The sequence below is a fragment of the Aquarana catesbeiana genome, linkage group LG03 (assembly GCF_042186555.1).
Source record: "Aquarana catesbeiana isolate 2022-GZ linkage group LG03, ASM4218655v1, whole genome shotgun sequence".
In the NCBI taxonomy this organism is placed as follows: Eukaryota; Metazoa; Chordata; class Amphibia; order Anura; family Ranidae; genus Aquarana; species Aquarana catesbeiana.
Genome location: NC_133326.1, coordinates 278,005,434 through 278,023,796, shown reverse-complemented (window position 1 = coordinate 278,023,796; position 18,363 = coordinate 278,005,434). Strand labels below are relative to the sequence as shown.

General features: G+C 40.3%; 1 protein-coding gene across 3 annotated transcripts in view; it reads right to left on the bottom strand.

The window, feature by feature from the left end:
- HMGA2 (high mobility group AT-hook 2) overlaps nucleotides 1-18,363 on the bottom strand; it is a 136,390-nt gene that overhangs the window by 99,703 nt on the left and 18,324 nt on the right. For all 3 annotated transcript variants that reach the window (XM_073620132.1, XM_073620133.1, XM_073620130.1), the window contains exon 3: nucleotides 10,609-10,659. In XM_073620132.1, the coding sequence (XP_073476233.1) occupies nucleotides 10,609-10,659 (51 nt within the window). The remainder of the gene's footprint in view (nucleotides 1-10,608; nucleotides 10,660-18,363) is intronic.

Genomic DNA, 18,363 nt, shown 5'->3' with positions numbered 1-18,363 from the left:
GTTTCACCAAACATATGTCTTAATTGGAAAGGCATATGCGTTAGTGGCCTTTTACAGGCAACTTCAGCTGTCCAAGCTTTTATCCATAAGATTCTGTGCATGTGAATGGAGATTAGAGCCATTCTGGAAAATTGTCTCACGACATGTTCTAGGGCATCCACACAAAAAAGGAAAGCAGAAAGCAATTACTGTAATTGCCATGTAAGTTGTAATGCGTGAACTTGTAATACAGGGTCATGTAGGTTGTTCACCATCTTACTCTAGTTAGCTGCAGTTTGACATGCAATTGCAGCAAGAGCTGGTTACAGGTCTGGGCCTGCAAGATTAAAGACAATCTTTAAGTGCACCTCAAACTTGGTAGAATCTTCGAAAGAAGGCCGTCTTCAATAGAAATAGCGAGAGGTTTGTTCAGAACAGAGACAGCAGGATTAGCTACAGAATAGCCCACTTCTTGGTGAACTCTTTTTCTTTTGGCGTTCAGCAAAGATTTTGAGGGAAGCAAAAATTCTTTCAGGAGTGACCCACTCAGATCGCAAAGATAACTTGCCACACATTTGTGGCAGTGTTGAATTGTAAGTCTGCTAACTTGCTGCACATTTTCACTGGCAAGTTGTACACTCGCAGAGCACTTGAAACACGTTCTAGTTGACACTTTTTCAATTTGTAGCAACGTTGCGTGGCAAGTCTCTAGCAAAAGCAAAGTTGCAGTGGTGGGTCTACAGCAAGAGCTCTGCAAGTCTACAGCATGAAAATTCAGCCACAGTGACCCCTGTGGTGGGACGACTATTGCCCAACATAACTAAACCAGAACTTGCAGCAGACTTGCAGAATGTTTGTAAAGAAAGTTGATCAGGAGTCATGCAATGCAGACTTGCTGCAATTGTGCAAAAAACTTGTGAAGCCTGGAAAGTCTAGCAATAGCTTAGCAAGTAATTTTCAAACTTGCAGCTCAACTGCTTGCTATCTGGGCAGTCCTTATAGACAGGGCACATTCTATCTTTTCATAGACAGGGAATGTTTTGCAGGTCTCTTTGTACCCAAAAGGGCATGGTGAGACAGAGGACATTCAGGCTGCACAATGCCAAGGCGTCTTGGACAGAAGCAATGAGCTTTTTAACATGATCAAGCATGTTGTGTGAAGGTCCCTGACAGAGAATGTCTATCAGACGTTTGGCTCACAAAAATTTGCATGCTTGCAGAATTCCTAACAGAATAGTGAACAGGCATGCACATATGCATAGGCACGCACTGCATGTTGGTATCAGACGGGCTATTTAAGGATGCACATGCTCATGTTTAAGTGCTGACTGGTCTTTCAGCTATTCTGTGTCCTGCTACTACTCTGCAAGTAGCCTTGTTACTGACCCGTCTTGCCTCTAACCTGAACTTGGGTCCGGATTCTGCCTTGTTGCCAGTTCCCGAACCTAGCTCCGTTCCCGACCACATCTTGCCTTATGATTCTGTACCTTGCTGCCCACCTGCTGCTGACCTCGGCTATCCCTGTGACCACTCTTCTGTTCCTGGCTCTGTTCCCACATCTGGTTCAAGTGCCTACCTGGCTGTCATCTGTATCAGCTCTGCTCACCACAGTGAGTTCCTGTCTCAAGTCTGCTGGGAGCTCTGATAAGCCTCGCCTCTGAAACCTGCAGCTCATGCAGAGTGCCCCAATAACTTTGGCTGGCTCTCTGTGCACAAACTACTGTTCCTGACCTGATGTTCTGCCGGCCTGCCCGGGACTGCTTCACCCGCTGTAAGCATTCCTATCAACACCTGCCAACACTAGTGTTTCTCCTGTCCCTCGGTACCCTCTGTTCCATCTTCAGTGGGACCTGAGCTGGAGATACAAGAGAGGCCTACCTCGTTATTTCAGTCTCTGGTCAGGTACGTGACATTCCCTCTTCAATAGAGTGACAATATGGAGAAGAAAAATCTTCCACAGCTAACTCCAGTACTGCCTCAATATCTTTTTCATGCTCTTCTGTTTCTGCATCCTCTAGGATAGTCATGTTGGGATCGGGCCAAGGTTGAGAATTGAGAGTAGGAGAAGCGGGTGGCATTTTTGGGCCCTTGATGAAGATGGCTGTATTGAGGCCTTACTCTGTCCATAGAAACCTGACATAGATGCAGAGAATTATTTTGTTTGGGTTTGTTTTTTTGTTAAACACGTCAGCAGGCATTACAATATTGCAGTCTGATCACTGGAGGAAAGAGGACAGAGAAAATGCTTTCTCCTGCCTGCAGCAGACTGGTGACATCATCTCAGCCTAGGCAAAGTCACTAAAGGCCAAGAACTGCTTTTTGTGGTAAGGAACGGCTTTTGGAAATTATATTGTTGTAACATGTCAGGAATTGTTTACATGCAGACTTGGAAAAGCTGTTGATAGGTCCACTTTAGGAACTTTATTCCACACTTCTGGGCTGACACATGTTACAAGGGCTCCAAGAAAGCTGTTTGATGCTGTCAAATGCTTTATAAATTGCAGTACCCATGATTTGCTCTGTGCAAAAAAGTCAATAAATCACTATAATTGATTTTCTATTTAGGACCAAGGATTATTAAGCGATATTACTTTGACAATGCACAGTTCCAGCGTGGTTCATAAAGTATTAAACAAGTACTTGTGTACCAGGCCTAAAACAGCAGGGACCTCTAGTACAGACTCCAGTTGATCACTTGCTTGACCCATTTGAAAAATCATCTGCAAGGACCGGGGTCATCCTAATTTTCCGCACAATGCAACTTAGGACCTGGAAACAGCTCAAAAGACAGAAGCGCAAAGCAAGAAAAACCACAGCAAAGACAATGCAAGCAGCCAACAAAACGCTCCAGTGCAGAGACCTATGTCAATCCACATCATGCTACAATGGGTTTACCTGAAATACTCTGGCCAAATGTTGAAGGAGAATAGGGGTCAACTTAAAGTCAGATGCCACTGGTTCTCTAGAAAGCGGATATAAAGTCTGATGGACATCTGGTAAAAGCATATGTATCTACTTTAATAACAGATGTAGAGACAATTAATGCAGTACTTTGAAACTATAAAAAAACAAATTAACATACTAGGCAAAGTACCTGGTTTGTTTGATAGTGGGCACCACAATGATTGATATTTATCTCTTCCTTACTATGTCGCTGCCACAAATGCTAACGCTTATCATAAACCTGGAATTTCCAGACATGAGGGAACAAGTGACAATCCCGTTTTTATTTTAATAGTTTCGTTTAGTTTATTTTTTTTATAAAGTATACAAAACCTTGCACAATTTTTCTTCTACATTGCTAAAGATTTATAAAAAGGGTCTAAATTGAATCCATGAAGATGGACTAGCAAGTTGTTATTGAAGATGCGTTATAAATAACCTAGTGCTTACACTAAACAAAAATAGATAAAATATATCTAATCAAGCTCAGTCATAAAACTAAGCATGTAACATTAAAGCCTGGTACACACGATCAGATTGTTGGCCAACAGAGCGTCAGACTTTTGTCAAAAGGGCATGTGCCTGGATCTTGTCTTGCATACTAATGGCACACAATTGTCAGCCAACAAACCCTTTGGGCACCTTCTGCTAATCTCGTATTTGATGAGCATTGATTACCAGCATGTGGACCGTTGTCCGCCGAAAATTTACTAGCCTGCCATCCAACATTTGTTGGCCGAAAGTTGGACAACAATTGTCTGAAGGAGCGTACTAATGGTCGGATTTTAAGCCAACAATATGTCATCACACAATCCCCTGCCAACAATCAGATTGTGTGTACGTGGCTTTACTCACAGAGGTCGCCAGCATCAGTGCAGCTAGATGATCTGCTCTGTAGTCCTGCAGAGTATACAGCATAGGTGTAGCGGCTGACACCTGGGAAGCAGTGAATAAAGCGGAATGCTGGAGTAATGGAAAAAGAGCGCTAAATCTTCATTGGGGTCCCAGTCGTGGACATTCCAATAAGTTGCGGTATGACAGCTGATCCAGCCAAATGTAAAAACAAGAGGTGCCTCTCCTACCCTGATGACATCACCTGCAGCCTAATTTTGACATGTTTTGATTGGTGGAGGCTATTGAAGGGAGAAACACTCTAAAAATGCTCTCATCCCCACTCACCCAGATTTCCTAAACCTTAGTCACCCAGATAAAATTTAAAATCCCCCTTCTACTGTATCATCAAAACATTGAATCCATAATAAACGTCATCAATCAATCTAAAGAATTATATATATATATATATATATATATATATATATATATATATATATATATATATATATATATATATATATATATATATATATATATATATATTTATTTATTTATTTATTTTTAGAACAAATCAAATGCAAAAAGCTCAACGTTGATGTTTAGTCCATCTGCATTTAGCATTTGGATTCACATTTTTAAAATAAAAGTACCACCTCTCCAATCTGGTTTTACAGATTCTATTCCCCAGAAACGAGTCCCTTTCAAATGCCTATTCTGGAACTCTTTATAATGTCTGGGTAGGGGATGTTTATCATTACCTTGTAAGGCCTCAAAAAATGTTCCAAAACGTGAACTCTCACTTCTCATTTTGTTTACCCCACATATAGTTTCTAAAACAGGCACCTAACAATGTTAATAACCCCTATTGATGCACAGGTCATAAACTCCCTGATACTATACACTTGTTATATCCCAGGGCAAACAGAACAAGTGGATAGTTTATTCATTATATCAGTGTTTGTGTCACATCGATCTATTCATTGCCAATATTGAGGTAACACGGACAATCTCAATCTGTTTTGAGCAAGGTAGAGAGCAACAACTCCATAAAAGAATGAGAAAGAAGGTAAAAGTGGCAAAGTAAAAGATAAAAGAGAAGAATCAATTGGCCCAGCCAAATACCTTCCTGCGTAGCCTCATAATTATTAACCCCCTCCGGTCCAGGCCTTTTTTTAGTACTTTTTGTTAACATGTAACAATCATTTTTTTTTTTGCTAGAAAATTAGAACTCCCAAACATTATAGATTTTTTTAAAGCAGAGGCCCTAGAGAATAAATTGGTAGGTTTTGCAATTTTTTATGTCACACGGTGTTTATGCAGCGGTTTTTGCAAACGCAATTTTTTGGGAAAAAATACACTTTTTTGGATTTAAATGGAAAACACCACAATACAATACACACTTTTTTTGTAAAATATGAAAGATGATGATGTCACGTCGAGTAAATACCAAATATGTCACGCTTTAAAACTGCGCACGCCCCTGCAACAGCGAAAAACTATGTAAATTTTACTATCCATAGCCGACGTTTTTAAAGCCTTTACAGGTTACCACTGTAGATTTAAAGAGGAGGTCTGGTGCTAGAATTATTGTCTATGATCTGACATTAGTGGTTAAACTTCATGTGTGGGACGATCACTGTTTGCATGCGTGCAGGACTGACACGCCCATTCGCCTTTGTGCGCGAGCACGGGAGAATAGGAGCACTTTCTTAAAATTACTAATTCATTTGATTTTTCTTTACGTTTTTACACTGTTGCTTTATGGGGTTTTTTTTATCACTTTTATTGCTTTTACGAGGAATGTAAACATCCTTTGTGACAGCAATAGGCATGCGACAGGTATTCAAAACATGGGTACGTCGCGGGACAAAGTGGTTAAAGTTAAGCCCCTATTAACACTTTAGTTTTTTTCTGCTAGTTTCCCTACACCTGACTATACAGAATTCCATTCTGTCCCTGTTCACACTTATATGCCCAGTCACCCTACGCTCTACACCCTATGCTCAAAAACGTTTAACTTTTTTTTTTTACTGTGTTCAGGGATTTTTGATCCCATAGACCCAAATGGGAGTGCCTGTAACAGCGCACGAAACACACATTCTTCGTGAAGAATTCCTCCTCTCCTGTAGAACTGCTCTCCATCCCTCGTCCAGCCCAGGGACAAACTCCTGAAGCTTGATACACAAGCAAAAATACCTTCATAATGTCTGTAATACACCTGAAATCTTCCTGAACAAAACGTGCTTCAAAATGCTTCTAAATGCTAACACTCTACTGAGGTGTGAATGCAGGCTAGAGGGAAGGCTGTAGATAAGACAACCCTCTGTTTTTTCCACAAAGCAGTACCAGAGCAGTTAAATGCCAGGCTTGAGTACTCTCACATGGGGACAGTTGAAGCTTGTATAGCTGTAAGCAAGTAACTTTATAAAAGTCACAGAAATGTTTGTGGGTTATGAATGGAAGCAGCAGAGGAGAGTGGGAAAGAAGAGACTCCTTGTGAATTCTGCTATCAAGCAAATAGTTACTATTCCAGTCAAACAATAGATTTGCTACAAAGCAGACATGCTCTTCAAGTGGAACTACACTCATTTAAAAAAAATAAGTTAGCAGCTACAAATATTGTATCTATCTGCAGACTTTTAATCAGTCAGTTTTTTTTCACCAGTCTTCGGATCTTTCACACCGCCATCTTGGCTGTGGAAAGCCAACTGTGACTTCCTGTTTCACAGCTGACTCCCCACTGTGCTATGTGTGAGATTGTGCTGTGCTTTTAGACTGGTCCTGCAGCCTCTTGGGACATGCGGCATATCCAAACTTTTGCAGCTCTTGCCTAGGTGAGAAATAAGGAAGGAGTGGGTACCGGTCAGAACAAGGTACTCTCTCCCAGGAAAAAAAAACCTGCAAATAATGTTACTTTGGGTGGTTTAAAGACCAACTCCGAGCATTCACAAAATAATTAAAATGACCCTCCCCTCAGCTGCTAAGCTATTTAATGCTTACGATTTACCTAATAGTTACATTAGACAATTGAAATCAACTACATCTAGTATTACCTTATTTTAAGGCCCCACTGTCTTCCTTCCCAACACCTGTTCTAGTTGGGATGTCTGGGCCCCCCGTGCCTTTCTTTCTTTCTGGTCTCCAACTAGTATTGTTGCCATCTCCCTTGCCACTGTGATCATGTACAAAGCAGGACCAGAGGTCACCACTGGCCCTGTATGTGATGATGTAGGAGTGGTAGGAGTGCCCACTTACATTTCAGTGCTGCAGGGAAAAGATTTAGACCACTGGTTGGCTATTACTCTGTTATCTTACTCTCTAAAACAAAACAAGCATTAAATCTTTCATCAGCTGTTGCCGGGGGGGGGGTATTACTATATTTGTGAATGTCTGTAGTTCAGCTGTAATATAATTAGTTTCATTATTAAAGAAGTAGCATTTCACCATGAACAAAACATTTTTTTCTTTCTTTAATATTTTAAAGTAAACTTATATGAAGGTGGAACAAAAATGGTAGATCGGTTTAGGCTTTGTAGGATCCCAGCACCTAGCATACTTCAGAAAATGCTCGGAAGCACCCTAAAATTTAAGGCATATCATTTAATGGTAGCAGAAGATAGGCACTCTGCACACCCCACAATGCAATACTCAATGCTAGATCATCCTATCCTGAGGCCAGAGTAATCAGGGAGCTCCACATAACCACACCGACATGATTTTAACATGCAAGAGCACATTGATTCCAGTCCCAAGCATTGTGAGTCAAGGGGATGTCTGTAAATTATCACTTTTTAGAGCAACAACAAAAAAGGTATGTATGGGTGCCTTATGGTGCCTACCACCAATAATGTGGCTTGGACCAGTAGTCTTCTTCCACTGTACAGGTAAACTTAAAACTGCACCTGGAAGAAGCCTAATGTAGCAGTGGTTAGCTTTATGAGTGCAATGAAAAACGGTTGTTGCCTTGTTTAGTTTAATAAAAGAATTAAGTTTTTGAAAAAAAAAGGAAGAGCAAAACACCTGTCTGCTGGAAGCTTATATTGTCTGTCTTGGGACTAGTAGGCAGTTTCTAAGTCAATTATCTCACTCACAGAAATACTGAATGGATGATTCACTGCACTGGAATTAACATTCAGGTTGTGAGTCACAAAATGACAGCCTCCATCGGAAAGTTATTTGGCTTCATCATAGATTCCGTTAGGGCCAACAATAGTTTTGAGTGCTTCACATGGTTTGTTAGGGCTCATACCCACTTTAGCTCAAAGAACCTCAAAGAAGAGGGCTCCTATGGGCGTTTGAGCTTTTTTGAGCTTTTATTTTCCTTTTCCTGGAAACTACTCTCCGTATTAGTCAATGTGTCCATGCACACTATAGGTTTTTCAGGAGCTTACAGGCATAGGAGCTTACAGGCAGAAAAAAAAAAACAAACCTTCTGGGTGTTTTTTTCTGCCAGTAAGCTCCTGAAAACATCTATAGTGTGCATGGACACATTGGCTAACATGGAGGGGAGTTTTCAGGCAGAGAAAAATAAAAGCTCAAAAAAGCTCAAATGCCTGTTGGAGCATCTTTGAGCTGCAGTTTGCATTAGCCCTTACACCTTGGCAACATAGGCATTTCATGGGCATATCACTGTTGGGTCCTGCACTAGCCCACCGCAATCTCCATTTAATGCAATGGGGAGTTTTGTATCCTTAAGTATTTTTCTCTACACTCATAGGCAATCAGGGTGGTGGGGGAATGAAAGGAAGGAAAATATAAGTAGTTTCAGGAAGCATGGCACATCCAAAATACACCAAAACGTTCAAATGCAATAATCAAACTGTGTATCTCATCCAACCCTCCTCCATTACAACACCATTTTTACATACATTTTGTATATAAAGCACCAACATGTTATACAGTGCTTTACAAAGTACATAGAACCATCCATTTTAGCCCCTGCCCCCAAAGGAGCTTACAAACTAAGGTGCCCATCACAGCTCTAGAACAATCTGCTCAATTCTCAGTTATCCTACCACTAAGTTTTTTTATGATCTGCAAGCTAGAGGAGATCTATATAAACATGAAACATATACAAACTCAATGCAGATAGGGTCCCCTGTGAGAGACAAACCCAGGACCCAAAGCTGCTAGCCACTAGTGATAACTTATGTACTGTAAACTGACATTTAACAGCAAAAGTTCAACAACTACTATTGCCACAAGTGATCGGTGAATTCTGTTCAGTACTGAGCCCTTGGCCATGGCAGTAGCTTGGTAGTAGGACAATAGATGACTCATTTAGCAATGCCACAAACACACAATTATTATGAAATAATAATAATAATATAGAAGAATATAGAACAGTGGTTCTCAACTACTGTCCTCGGGACCCACTAACAGGCCAGGTTTGCAAGATAACTGAAAAACATCACAGGTGATATCATTTGCTGCTCAGTGATTGCAGTATTCTAGTCTGCATCTCCCCAAATACTTAAATTCTGGCCTGTTAGTGCGTCCCGAGGACCGGAGTTGAGAACCACTGATATAGAAACTGTATAATCCTAAAATCAGTATGAAAATGTGTATTATCTTGCAATCATTTCCATCAGTGATTGAAGAGAGTTTAGTATTTGTCTGTGGGTTTCAAACCAATACAGAAGCACTAGAAGCACAAAAGCTGCCACTGCCTTTGAAGGTACAAACTCCAGGGACTGCTTGTCCCAGGTAAGTGACTAACGATGCAAGGATAAGGATGACAACCCTATAGATTGAATCTTTAGGATAAAGTCAGAAGAGGGAGCTCCCATGTTTCACTTTAAAGTATAATATAAATGTAAAAAAAAAAAAAAATTCTGAAAATGACAGCTGCACACAAACAATATCTGGATACAGAATATACCTGACACTACTCAAAAAATAGGTTGACTAGCTCTTTAAATATAATAATCAAGCAATCCACATACATATAGATGAGGGAAAAAATCCAATAAAGTCCACTATATAAAATGAAATAAATCCTCTACAAGTGATGTTCATATTAATTATAAATAATCCTATTAATTATAAATAACATGTTGGGTAGAGCTTATGGCCAATGTAGTTATTGCGCACGCCTGTGGAAGTTTTGTTCTTCCTCTTTTATATAAATACTTACCAATTTTAATGCTGATGTGGAACGTAAGGGGAACCAGCTTGGTGGATCCACAGAACAAATGTGATGATAGTATAGGACAGTGATGGCGAACCTTGGCACCCCAGATGTTTTGGAACTAAATTTCCCATGATGCTCATGCATGTATATCTGTGTGTCAGCTGAATTCATTTGCCCGAGATCCAATCTTTCAGGTAAAAAGTGTGCGTATCCTGGTGGCGTCGATACACAACACTGGCTTCTTTTGGGATTAGCACGGGATTATGATTATTTACAATGAATTTGAACGTCACTTTAGTAGACTTTTCCTCATTTATGTGTATGTGGATTATTATATTTAAAGAGATAGCACACTTTTTTTTTTTTTTTTTTGAGTATTAAAATATAAATGTACAGTATCCAAAATATAGGCTCCTGAACTCTCCTTGTGTGCCTAAAGAAATGGTAAACTTTTGCTTGTAGGCCTGGGGAACTGTAGACACAGCATTCACATTCCTAACAGCTCTTCACACGTGTTCCATCCCTAAACGTCCCTGAAAATTCAAGTGCTGGAACTACAAATCTGCTGCAAAAGGAAAATATTTGCCTCAAGAGCCACTAAAATCACAGGAAAACAAGTATGAAATACCATTCACAAAATGCATAATTCTGCCCCATAGAACACGAATCTTGGCTTTCAAGCTTTCCAATTAGCAATAAACATTTCACAGTACACCTACCCATTTTCTGGGGCGTCCTCTTGGACGTTTTTCGCCACTTCCCTCTTCTTTCTAAAAAAAAAAAAAAAAAAAAAAAAAAAAAATGAAAAAAAAGAAGATACATTAATTTAGTCATCTACAAAAATAAAAATCATTTGATTTCTTTCCTAAATGTCACAAAATTACTGTCAGGATTAAAACATACCTTTGTGATGCGGTGCATTAATATGCAACTTACCATTTTGTTCCATCTGAATGGCACGCCATCACACATGCATTGCAGCATACCATGATGCACAAACTCACTACCGTGCGTTGTGGTGCGATGCATGGGGAAAAATGCTGCATTGACTTTTTTGTCCAGCCCATTCAAAAATGAATAGACTGCCTTAACACAACGCATGGTATCAGGTGACGACTCGCATTAACACACTGCTCAAGAATGAAAGTGTGAACGACTCTAAAAGGAAACCTGAATAAGGCTCCATTCACACTAGCGCGTTTTTTGATGCATTTTGCAGACATGCATGGGAATTTTTTAACATGGGTTCCTATGGAACATGTTCACATCAATGCCTTTTTGTAGCTCTGCATTTTTGGAAACGGTCAGGGACTTTTTTTCATGCAAAATGCAGCATTTTGCATGTAATGGAAGTCAATGGACAAGCATCAAAAACACAAGTGCACCGTTTTTACAGCGTTTTTGCCGTTTTTTTTTTTTTGACTGTATACAGTCAAAAAAAAAAACTGTAAAAAAAAAAAAAAACGCAAAACGTGGCAAAAACGCATCAAAAACGCTGTAAAAACGCTACAAAAACGCTGCTAGCATGAAAAAAAAAACTCCAAAAACGCTCAAAAGCAACATGCATAGGTGTGACTCGAGCCTAAGAGAACATGGAGGATAACACTGCTGACCTCTTTTGAAAATGCTATTTGCCAGGAGGTCATGCTAGTCAAACAGCTTCAATGCTTCCAGCAGCATTGACATGGGACAAGTATGCAAATCTTGGGGTCTGTCTTTCACATTTGCATGTTTACTCCAAAGAAAGCATGTGGCTTCACAGATATACACTGCAGTAACATAAAATGCATTTTATTGCATGTTAATGCAACACTGAGGCACTGTATGTGGCAACGCACCTGTGCTACAGCTCACCAAAACACATAGGGGGGAATTTACTAAAACTGGAGCAGACAGAGGCTGAAGCAGCTGTGCATAATAACCAACCAGTTTCTATCTTCAACTTGCTCATTTGAGGTTTGGATATAAAAGCTGAAAGTTAATTATTTGCCATTCACAGCTGCTCTGGATTCTGTCCGCTTCAGTCTTAGTAAATTACCCTCATGGTGTGTAGTTTGAAAGGAAGCCAGAGTGCAAAGAAGCACAGGAGGAAACCTACAAGTATAGGATAAATTCACCTTTAAAAAATAAATGCAATTTTTTTTGCTGGTATAAGAATGTGCAATAATGATTTTTTTTTTTTTTTTTTTTTAGGGGCCTGTAAAGCATTTTGACCTGTGATCAACAGATTGCAAGTTCAATGTCAGGCTCCTGCAGACACTCAGGATATCTTTCTGCCCCCATCTCCCATGGGCAGACAGTTGCTTGAGAGAAGAAAGATCGAGGAACTATGAGAGCATTAACCAGCACCCTGACAGTTCATTGAGAACTACAAGCTGTCATCTGCCACAATGGTAGACAGTACTTGTAGTCCATTCATTCAAAGGAAACTGTAATGCCGCGTACACACGGTCGGACTTTTCGTCTACAAAAGTCCGACAGCCTGTCCGACAGACTTCCTGCGGACTTTCGGCGGACTTGCAGCAGACTTTCTAACGAACGGACTTGCCTACACACGACCACACAAAAGTCCGACGGATTCGTACGTGATGACGTACACCGGACTAAAATAAGGAAGTTCATAGCCAGTAGCCAATAGCTGCCCTAGCATGGGTTTTTGTCCGTCGGACTAGCACACAGACGAGCGGATTTCGGGGTCCGTCGTAGTTACGACGTAAAGATTTGAAGCATGTTTCAAATCTAAAGTCCGTCGGATTTGAGGCTGAAAAAGTCTGCTGAAAGTCCGGAGAAGCCCACACACGATCGGATTACCAGCCAGCTTTAGTCCGTCGGCGTCCGTTGGACTTTTGTAGACGAAAAGTCCGACCGTGTGTACGCGGCATAAATGAATGAAGCTGGTATGTGGGCGGAGCCCCACACAGCTTTGTTGTTTTCAAAGTATGACAGCGAGTCTAACTGTAAGATTTACCAAAGATGTTTTTAAGAGTAAAGACAAGATATTGTACCCACGTTACTTTAAAGCTTGAAAAGTATAGCCAAGATGATCAGTTGTGGGTGTTGACATTTTTATTGCAGCTTACCAATCCTTATATGTGGTAGCTGCATTCATTTATTTTTTTGGGCTCTTTTCCCCTTTTTTTCACCTGGTGATGATCCAGCCATGCTGGTTGTAACCAAGTCGATCGGTACAATCAGCCTGCCCATAGATGGTTTGAACCTTGGCCAGTACTTGCTGAACCAGCCGAGATTCAAACCATCTATGGCCGACTTAAGTCTGTTATTTTTTAGCTTCCTTTAATAGACCAAGCTATCCAAAGAGAAAATTAGAGGGTTCAGACAAACTATTCACCGACACTGACAGGGTCATTGTAGATCAGCTTGTATTCCTTTATGTAAAACCTTTATCCCAAAAGGAAAAAAAAAATTTGCTTTAGTTGCCTAAAATGTATTAGCTGGAGTTCAGTTTTAATATGTTAGCCAAGTCCATCTAAATCCGCTTGTGCATCTAAACACTACCCTCTTCCCAGATTGACCCTGCTGCTGTCCAAAAGGTGTCTCCATTGCTTCTCCATCCAGTGCGGAGATAGCCTAAAGCCGCGTACACACGAGCGGAATGTCTGACAGAAAAAATCAGACAGAAGCTTTTCGTCTATTCTGATCGTGTGTAGGCCTCATCGGACTTTTGTTTTCGAAAATTCTGACGGACCTAGAAATGGAACATGTTCTAAATATTTCCGACGGAACCAATTCCTATCGGGAAAACCGATCGTCTGTATGCTGTTCCGACGTACCAAAAATGACGCAATCTCTGAAGCAAGTACGAGATGGAAGCTATTGGCTACTGGCTATTGAACTTCCTTTTTCTAGTCTCGTCATAAGTGTTGTACGTCACCACGTTCTGGACGGTCAGACTTTGGTCGGACTTTGGGTTGACCGTGTGTAGGCAAGACCGCTAGAATGGAATTCTGTCAGAGAAACCTTCGGAGTTTATTCCGATGGCAAAACCGGTCGTGTGTACAGGGCATAAGACAGCTAGTGTGTTACTGGCTTGATCACCAGGTAAGAAACAAAATGAATGCAGTCATCCCATTTAAGGATTGGCAAGTTGAAATATAGTTTTAGATTTTGAGTTTAATGTTTTACTACACTGAAAAAGAGTTAAAAGGTATGTTTATGGAAAAATGAGCAACAACAACAAAAACGTTCAGTACATTTGTGCAATACATGCATATTTCACTGTTTTATTACTCTTTTTTTTTTTTTAAAGAGTAATATGCCAGAAATCCAGTGAGCTCCTAACTTTTTGTTTGAGCTGACAACATAGTGACTGCTGTACTGCAATTCTAAGCAATGTTGTCAGCCCTGCCATGTTCTCCCCTGCTGGACTACTCTGATAATGGGGAGGCGTTCTGTAGTCCAGAAAGATAACTTATGCAGGGTAAGTTAGGAGCTCACTAGTTTTCTGGCAGGATAAAGACATTTTTTTCTGTACTTAAAATGTTTTCAAAGTAAAAAAACATGGCAAAACAAGCATGGATTTTTTTGCCCAGGTGCACACTTTACTATAAACTACAAGTCAAGTACAAGAAAGTCAATATAAAGTCCAGATTGCTTGCTCAATTTGAAAGATAAAGTCAGTGAGGTTGTGATGGATAATCGCTTTACTTTTACAATGGTTATAAATATATACTGCCAAAAACTATCTAGCTTACAAACAATCAGTGCATAATTTTTGAGCAAAGGCTCCAGCCTGTCTTCAGAGACCTAGGTATTCTGTTGGGTGTTACCACCTGTCCTCTGCCACAACACAGGGAAGGTGATGGCAGGCTGTCAATTGCAGTTCAGATGTCAAACACACCTGTCCTTCCTATGACTTTCATGTGGAAAGTAAAAACTAGCACCCAGTATAAAGGGAAAAATGCTGGATAAGAGTGCAGTTAAAAAAATAGTTTATCTTATAGGGTAACGTTACATTTACATGTTTGGGAAATAAAGAGATCTACTATAGTCAGAAGAGCATCCAGCACCTGTGTTTTCTAGGGACGTGTTTGGCTTGTGAAAGAAGGCAAAGTAACAGGTTCACTTGATAGTAGTCACCGCAAGAAATTTACACTCCTCTCAGTCTGTCACTGCAACTCATCATCATAAACCTTGTATTTCCAGGTACGGGGAAGCAAGCGACAATCCTGTTTTTTTCTACAGTAAACTGCCAGGCTTGGGTATTCTTACGTGGGGACAGTTGGAGATTACATAGCTCTAAGCAGCAACTTTGTCAAAGTTCTTCAAAGAAGATGTTTTTGGGCTATGAATTGAAGCAGCAGAGGAGCATGAGCAAGATGAAACTCCTTGTGGAGTCTGCTACCAAGCAAGTGGTTACTATTCCAATGAAAAACGGAGGTTCACTATGAAAACTCCATTCACACTTATGCAACTTGTCATACAAATTTGGACATCAAAGTCGCATAGCAAGTCATACCTAATGTTTTCCAATGATAACCATTCATATATGTGTGACTTAAAGTGGTAGTGACTTAAAAGTAGTTCACGCACTACTTTGGTCCGACTTTCATGCAAATTGAAGCCCTTAGATTTCAATGTTAACCCTCAAAAGTTGCATGAAAGTTGTACCTGAATGTTTTACATGCAACAGTGGGTCTGATTTTGCAGAGGGACGAGTCACACGCATCCAAAGTTGCACCAAAGTTATGTCAAATTTGCATCAAAAGGTGCACTGCACAGTCATGCAACTTTGGAGTAGTACAAGTGCGAATGGAGCCTAAAGCAGACAGGCACTTAAGTAAACAGATGCTATGAAGGATAAAGCCATGTGAGGCAGATTGGTACTTTTTTCCCCTTTGATGAGAGTTAAAGCCTAGTACACATGGGCCGAATGTCGGGCGGCATCGGCGGTTTCGATAGAAACCATCTGACATTTGGCCCTTGTGTACTGGAGTTTGTCCGACAGAAGTTGGCCAATGGCTGAGATCACTGACCAGAGTGTTCTGGCGGGGGGGGGGTCCTGTCAAAACACATAGAATAGAACAGCAGGGGAGATCGCTGTACTAATGTTGGATAGTAAGTATAGCGGTTCCTCCTGAGCTGTCAGTTTTTTTCATTCAGCCCTGTTGAATGTGTGTACAAAACTTTAGTGTAACAAAATTAAAGCCCAACTCCAAGTTTTTTTTTAAAGTGACCCTCCCCCAGCTGATAAAATATTTAATGATCATTTTCTTCCTAGTGGAGGTAAAATGGTCTATTTACCTTATTCTAAGGTCCCGCAATATTCCTTCCCATCGCCTGTTCTGGTTAGGATGTCCAGTCCCCTGAAGTATCTCTTCTGGTCTCCAACTACTATTGTTGCCAACCCTCCTACCAATGTGATCAGGTACAATGCAGGACCAGAAGCCACCAGGTGTCCTGCACTGTATGCGATGACGTAGGTGTGCCAGCTCACATTCCAGTGCTGTATTGATTGGACTGCTGCTGGCTGGCTAATACTCTATTCTATTTCTTTGCACTTTATGATTTTGGGGGGACTGTCACACAGCAGATATTTCTATACACAAAAGGAAGTGATAATTAACATCTACACACAGTGTTGCACTTTTTGGTTGTTTAATAGTCAGGGTAAATAGAGGGGGAAATGTAGTAGGCGTGCATTTAAAAAACAAGTTGATGCTGTGGGGTACCACCACATTTACATTTTTGGAAATAAAAAGGTCTACTATATTCAGAAGAGCATCCAGCACCCATGTTTTGCAGGTTTGTGATAGGAACACTCTCCTACTACAAAAATGGACTGATGTGGCCTAATGTTGCTTCCACTGTTTGGCCACTGTATACAGTGCCATGCCTACCTAAATTTATATAGAGCTGAATGGCTGAGCATCAGGCAAATACGAAACAAGAGAGTGTTGGCCTTTTTGTAAACCTCACACATAAAATATGAACAAAGCATATCTTTCTCGTGTACTTGTCTCAATTAAAAGCACTAAGTGTCATTTCTTTCTGCTGCTTTGTTCCTCTGCTATCAGCATTAATCACTTCTGACAATTTTTTCTGATACCAAGAGAAAAATGGTGGTGACAGGGTAGGGACCTTCAGCTGATTGACATCCTCAGCTCTGTTTCTGTGTGCTGTCCTCACTGAGCTCTGCAGAATGTAACTTCAGGTTTCCGCCCCATTTTTTTCTGGACTCTCAGACAAGCCTATAAACTTTCAACGGATGTAGAGAAGACTGCAGATAAATAGGTACAATTTATGTAAGAGAACTTGTTTCATCTCTGTGTATCATCTGAAGATAGTACCTTCTATATATATATATATATATATATATATATATATATATATATATATATATATATATATATATATATATTTACCACTTTAACTAACAGGATTACCATGTAAATGATAAAATGAAAAGCTCACTCTGGTCTTTGTTCCAGTTGGGGTAGAGCCATGTTTACCAGGATGTAGCATCCTCTCTTCTTTTAACACCCTGTAAACATCTGGGAACGGAGGCCAGTTGCTGGAGTTTTGGAAACAGAATGTTGTCCCATTCATGGCTGATATAGGATCCTAACTGCTCAACAGCCTTGGATCTTCTTTGTTGTATTTTTCATTTCAAAATGTGCCAAATAGTGTAAGGTCTGGACTGCAGGCAGGCCAGTTAAGCACCCAGACAGTTTAGTATTGTCCTGCTGAAATATGCAAAGACTTACCTGAAAAAGGCATTGTCTGGATGGGAGCAAATGCTGCTTTAAAACCTGTTTGCCCATTCTACACACACTAATTCATCGCCATACCATCAGAGAATAAGGCTTTTGAACTAAACGCTATCAACAAGCTGGAAGTTCCCTCTCCTCTACTCCAGAAGACTAAAGTTGTCAAAAAAAATTTCAAGTTTAAATTTTGTCAGATTACAGTTTTCCACTTTGCAGCAGACAATTTTAAATGAGCTATGGCCTAGAGAAGACATCAGTGTTTCTGGATCATATTCAGGTATGGCTTGGTAGAGCTTTACATTGCATTTTTGGATGGCACGATAACTTTGTTTACAGACAGTTATTTTTGGAAGTATTCCTGAGCCCATGCAGTGATGTTCATCGCAGAATTATGCCTATTTTTAATACAGTGCTGTCTGAAGTCCTGAAGATCACAGACAAGCAATACTGCATTTTGGCCTTGTCCCTTGCGCACAGGGATTTCTTCAGATTCTCAGAATCTTTTGATGATATTATGCAGTGTAGATGATATCATACTTAAAGTCTTTGCAATTTTACATTGAGAAACATTATTCTGATATTCAACAATTTTTAGATGTAGCTTTTCAGGAATTGGTGAAGCTCTTCCCATCTTTATTTCTGAGATACCTTGGCTCTCTAAGATGCGCTTTTTATAACCAGTCATGTTACTGACCTTTTGCCAATTAACCTAATTAGTTGCAAAATGTTCTTCCAGCGCTTCCTTGT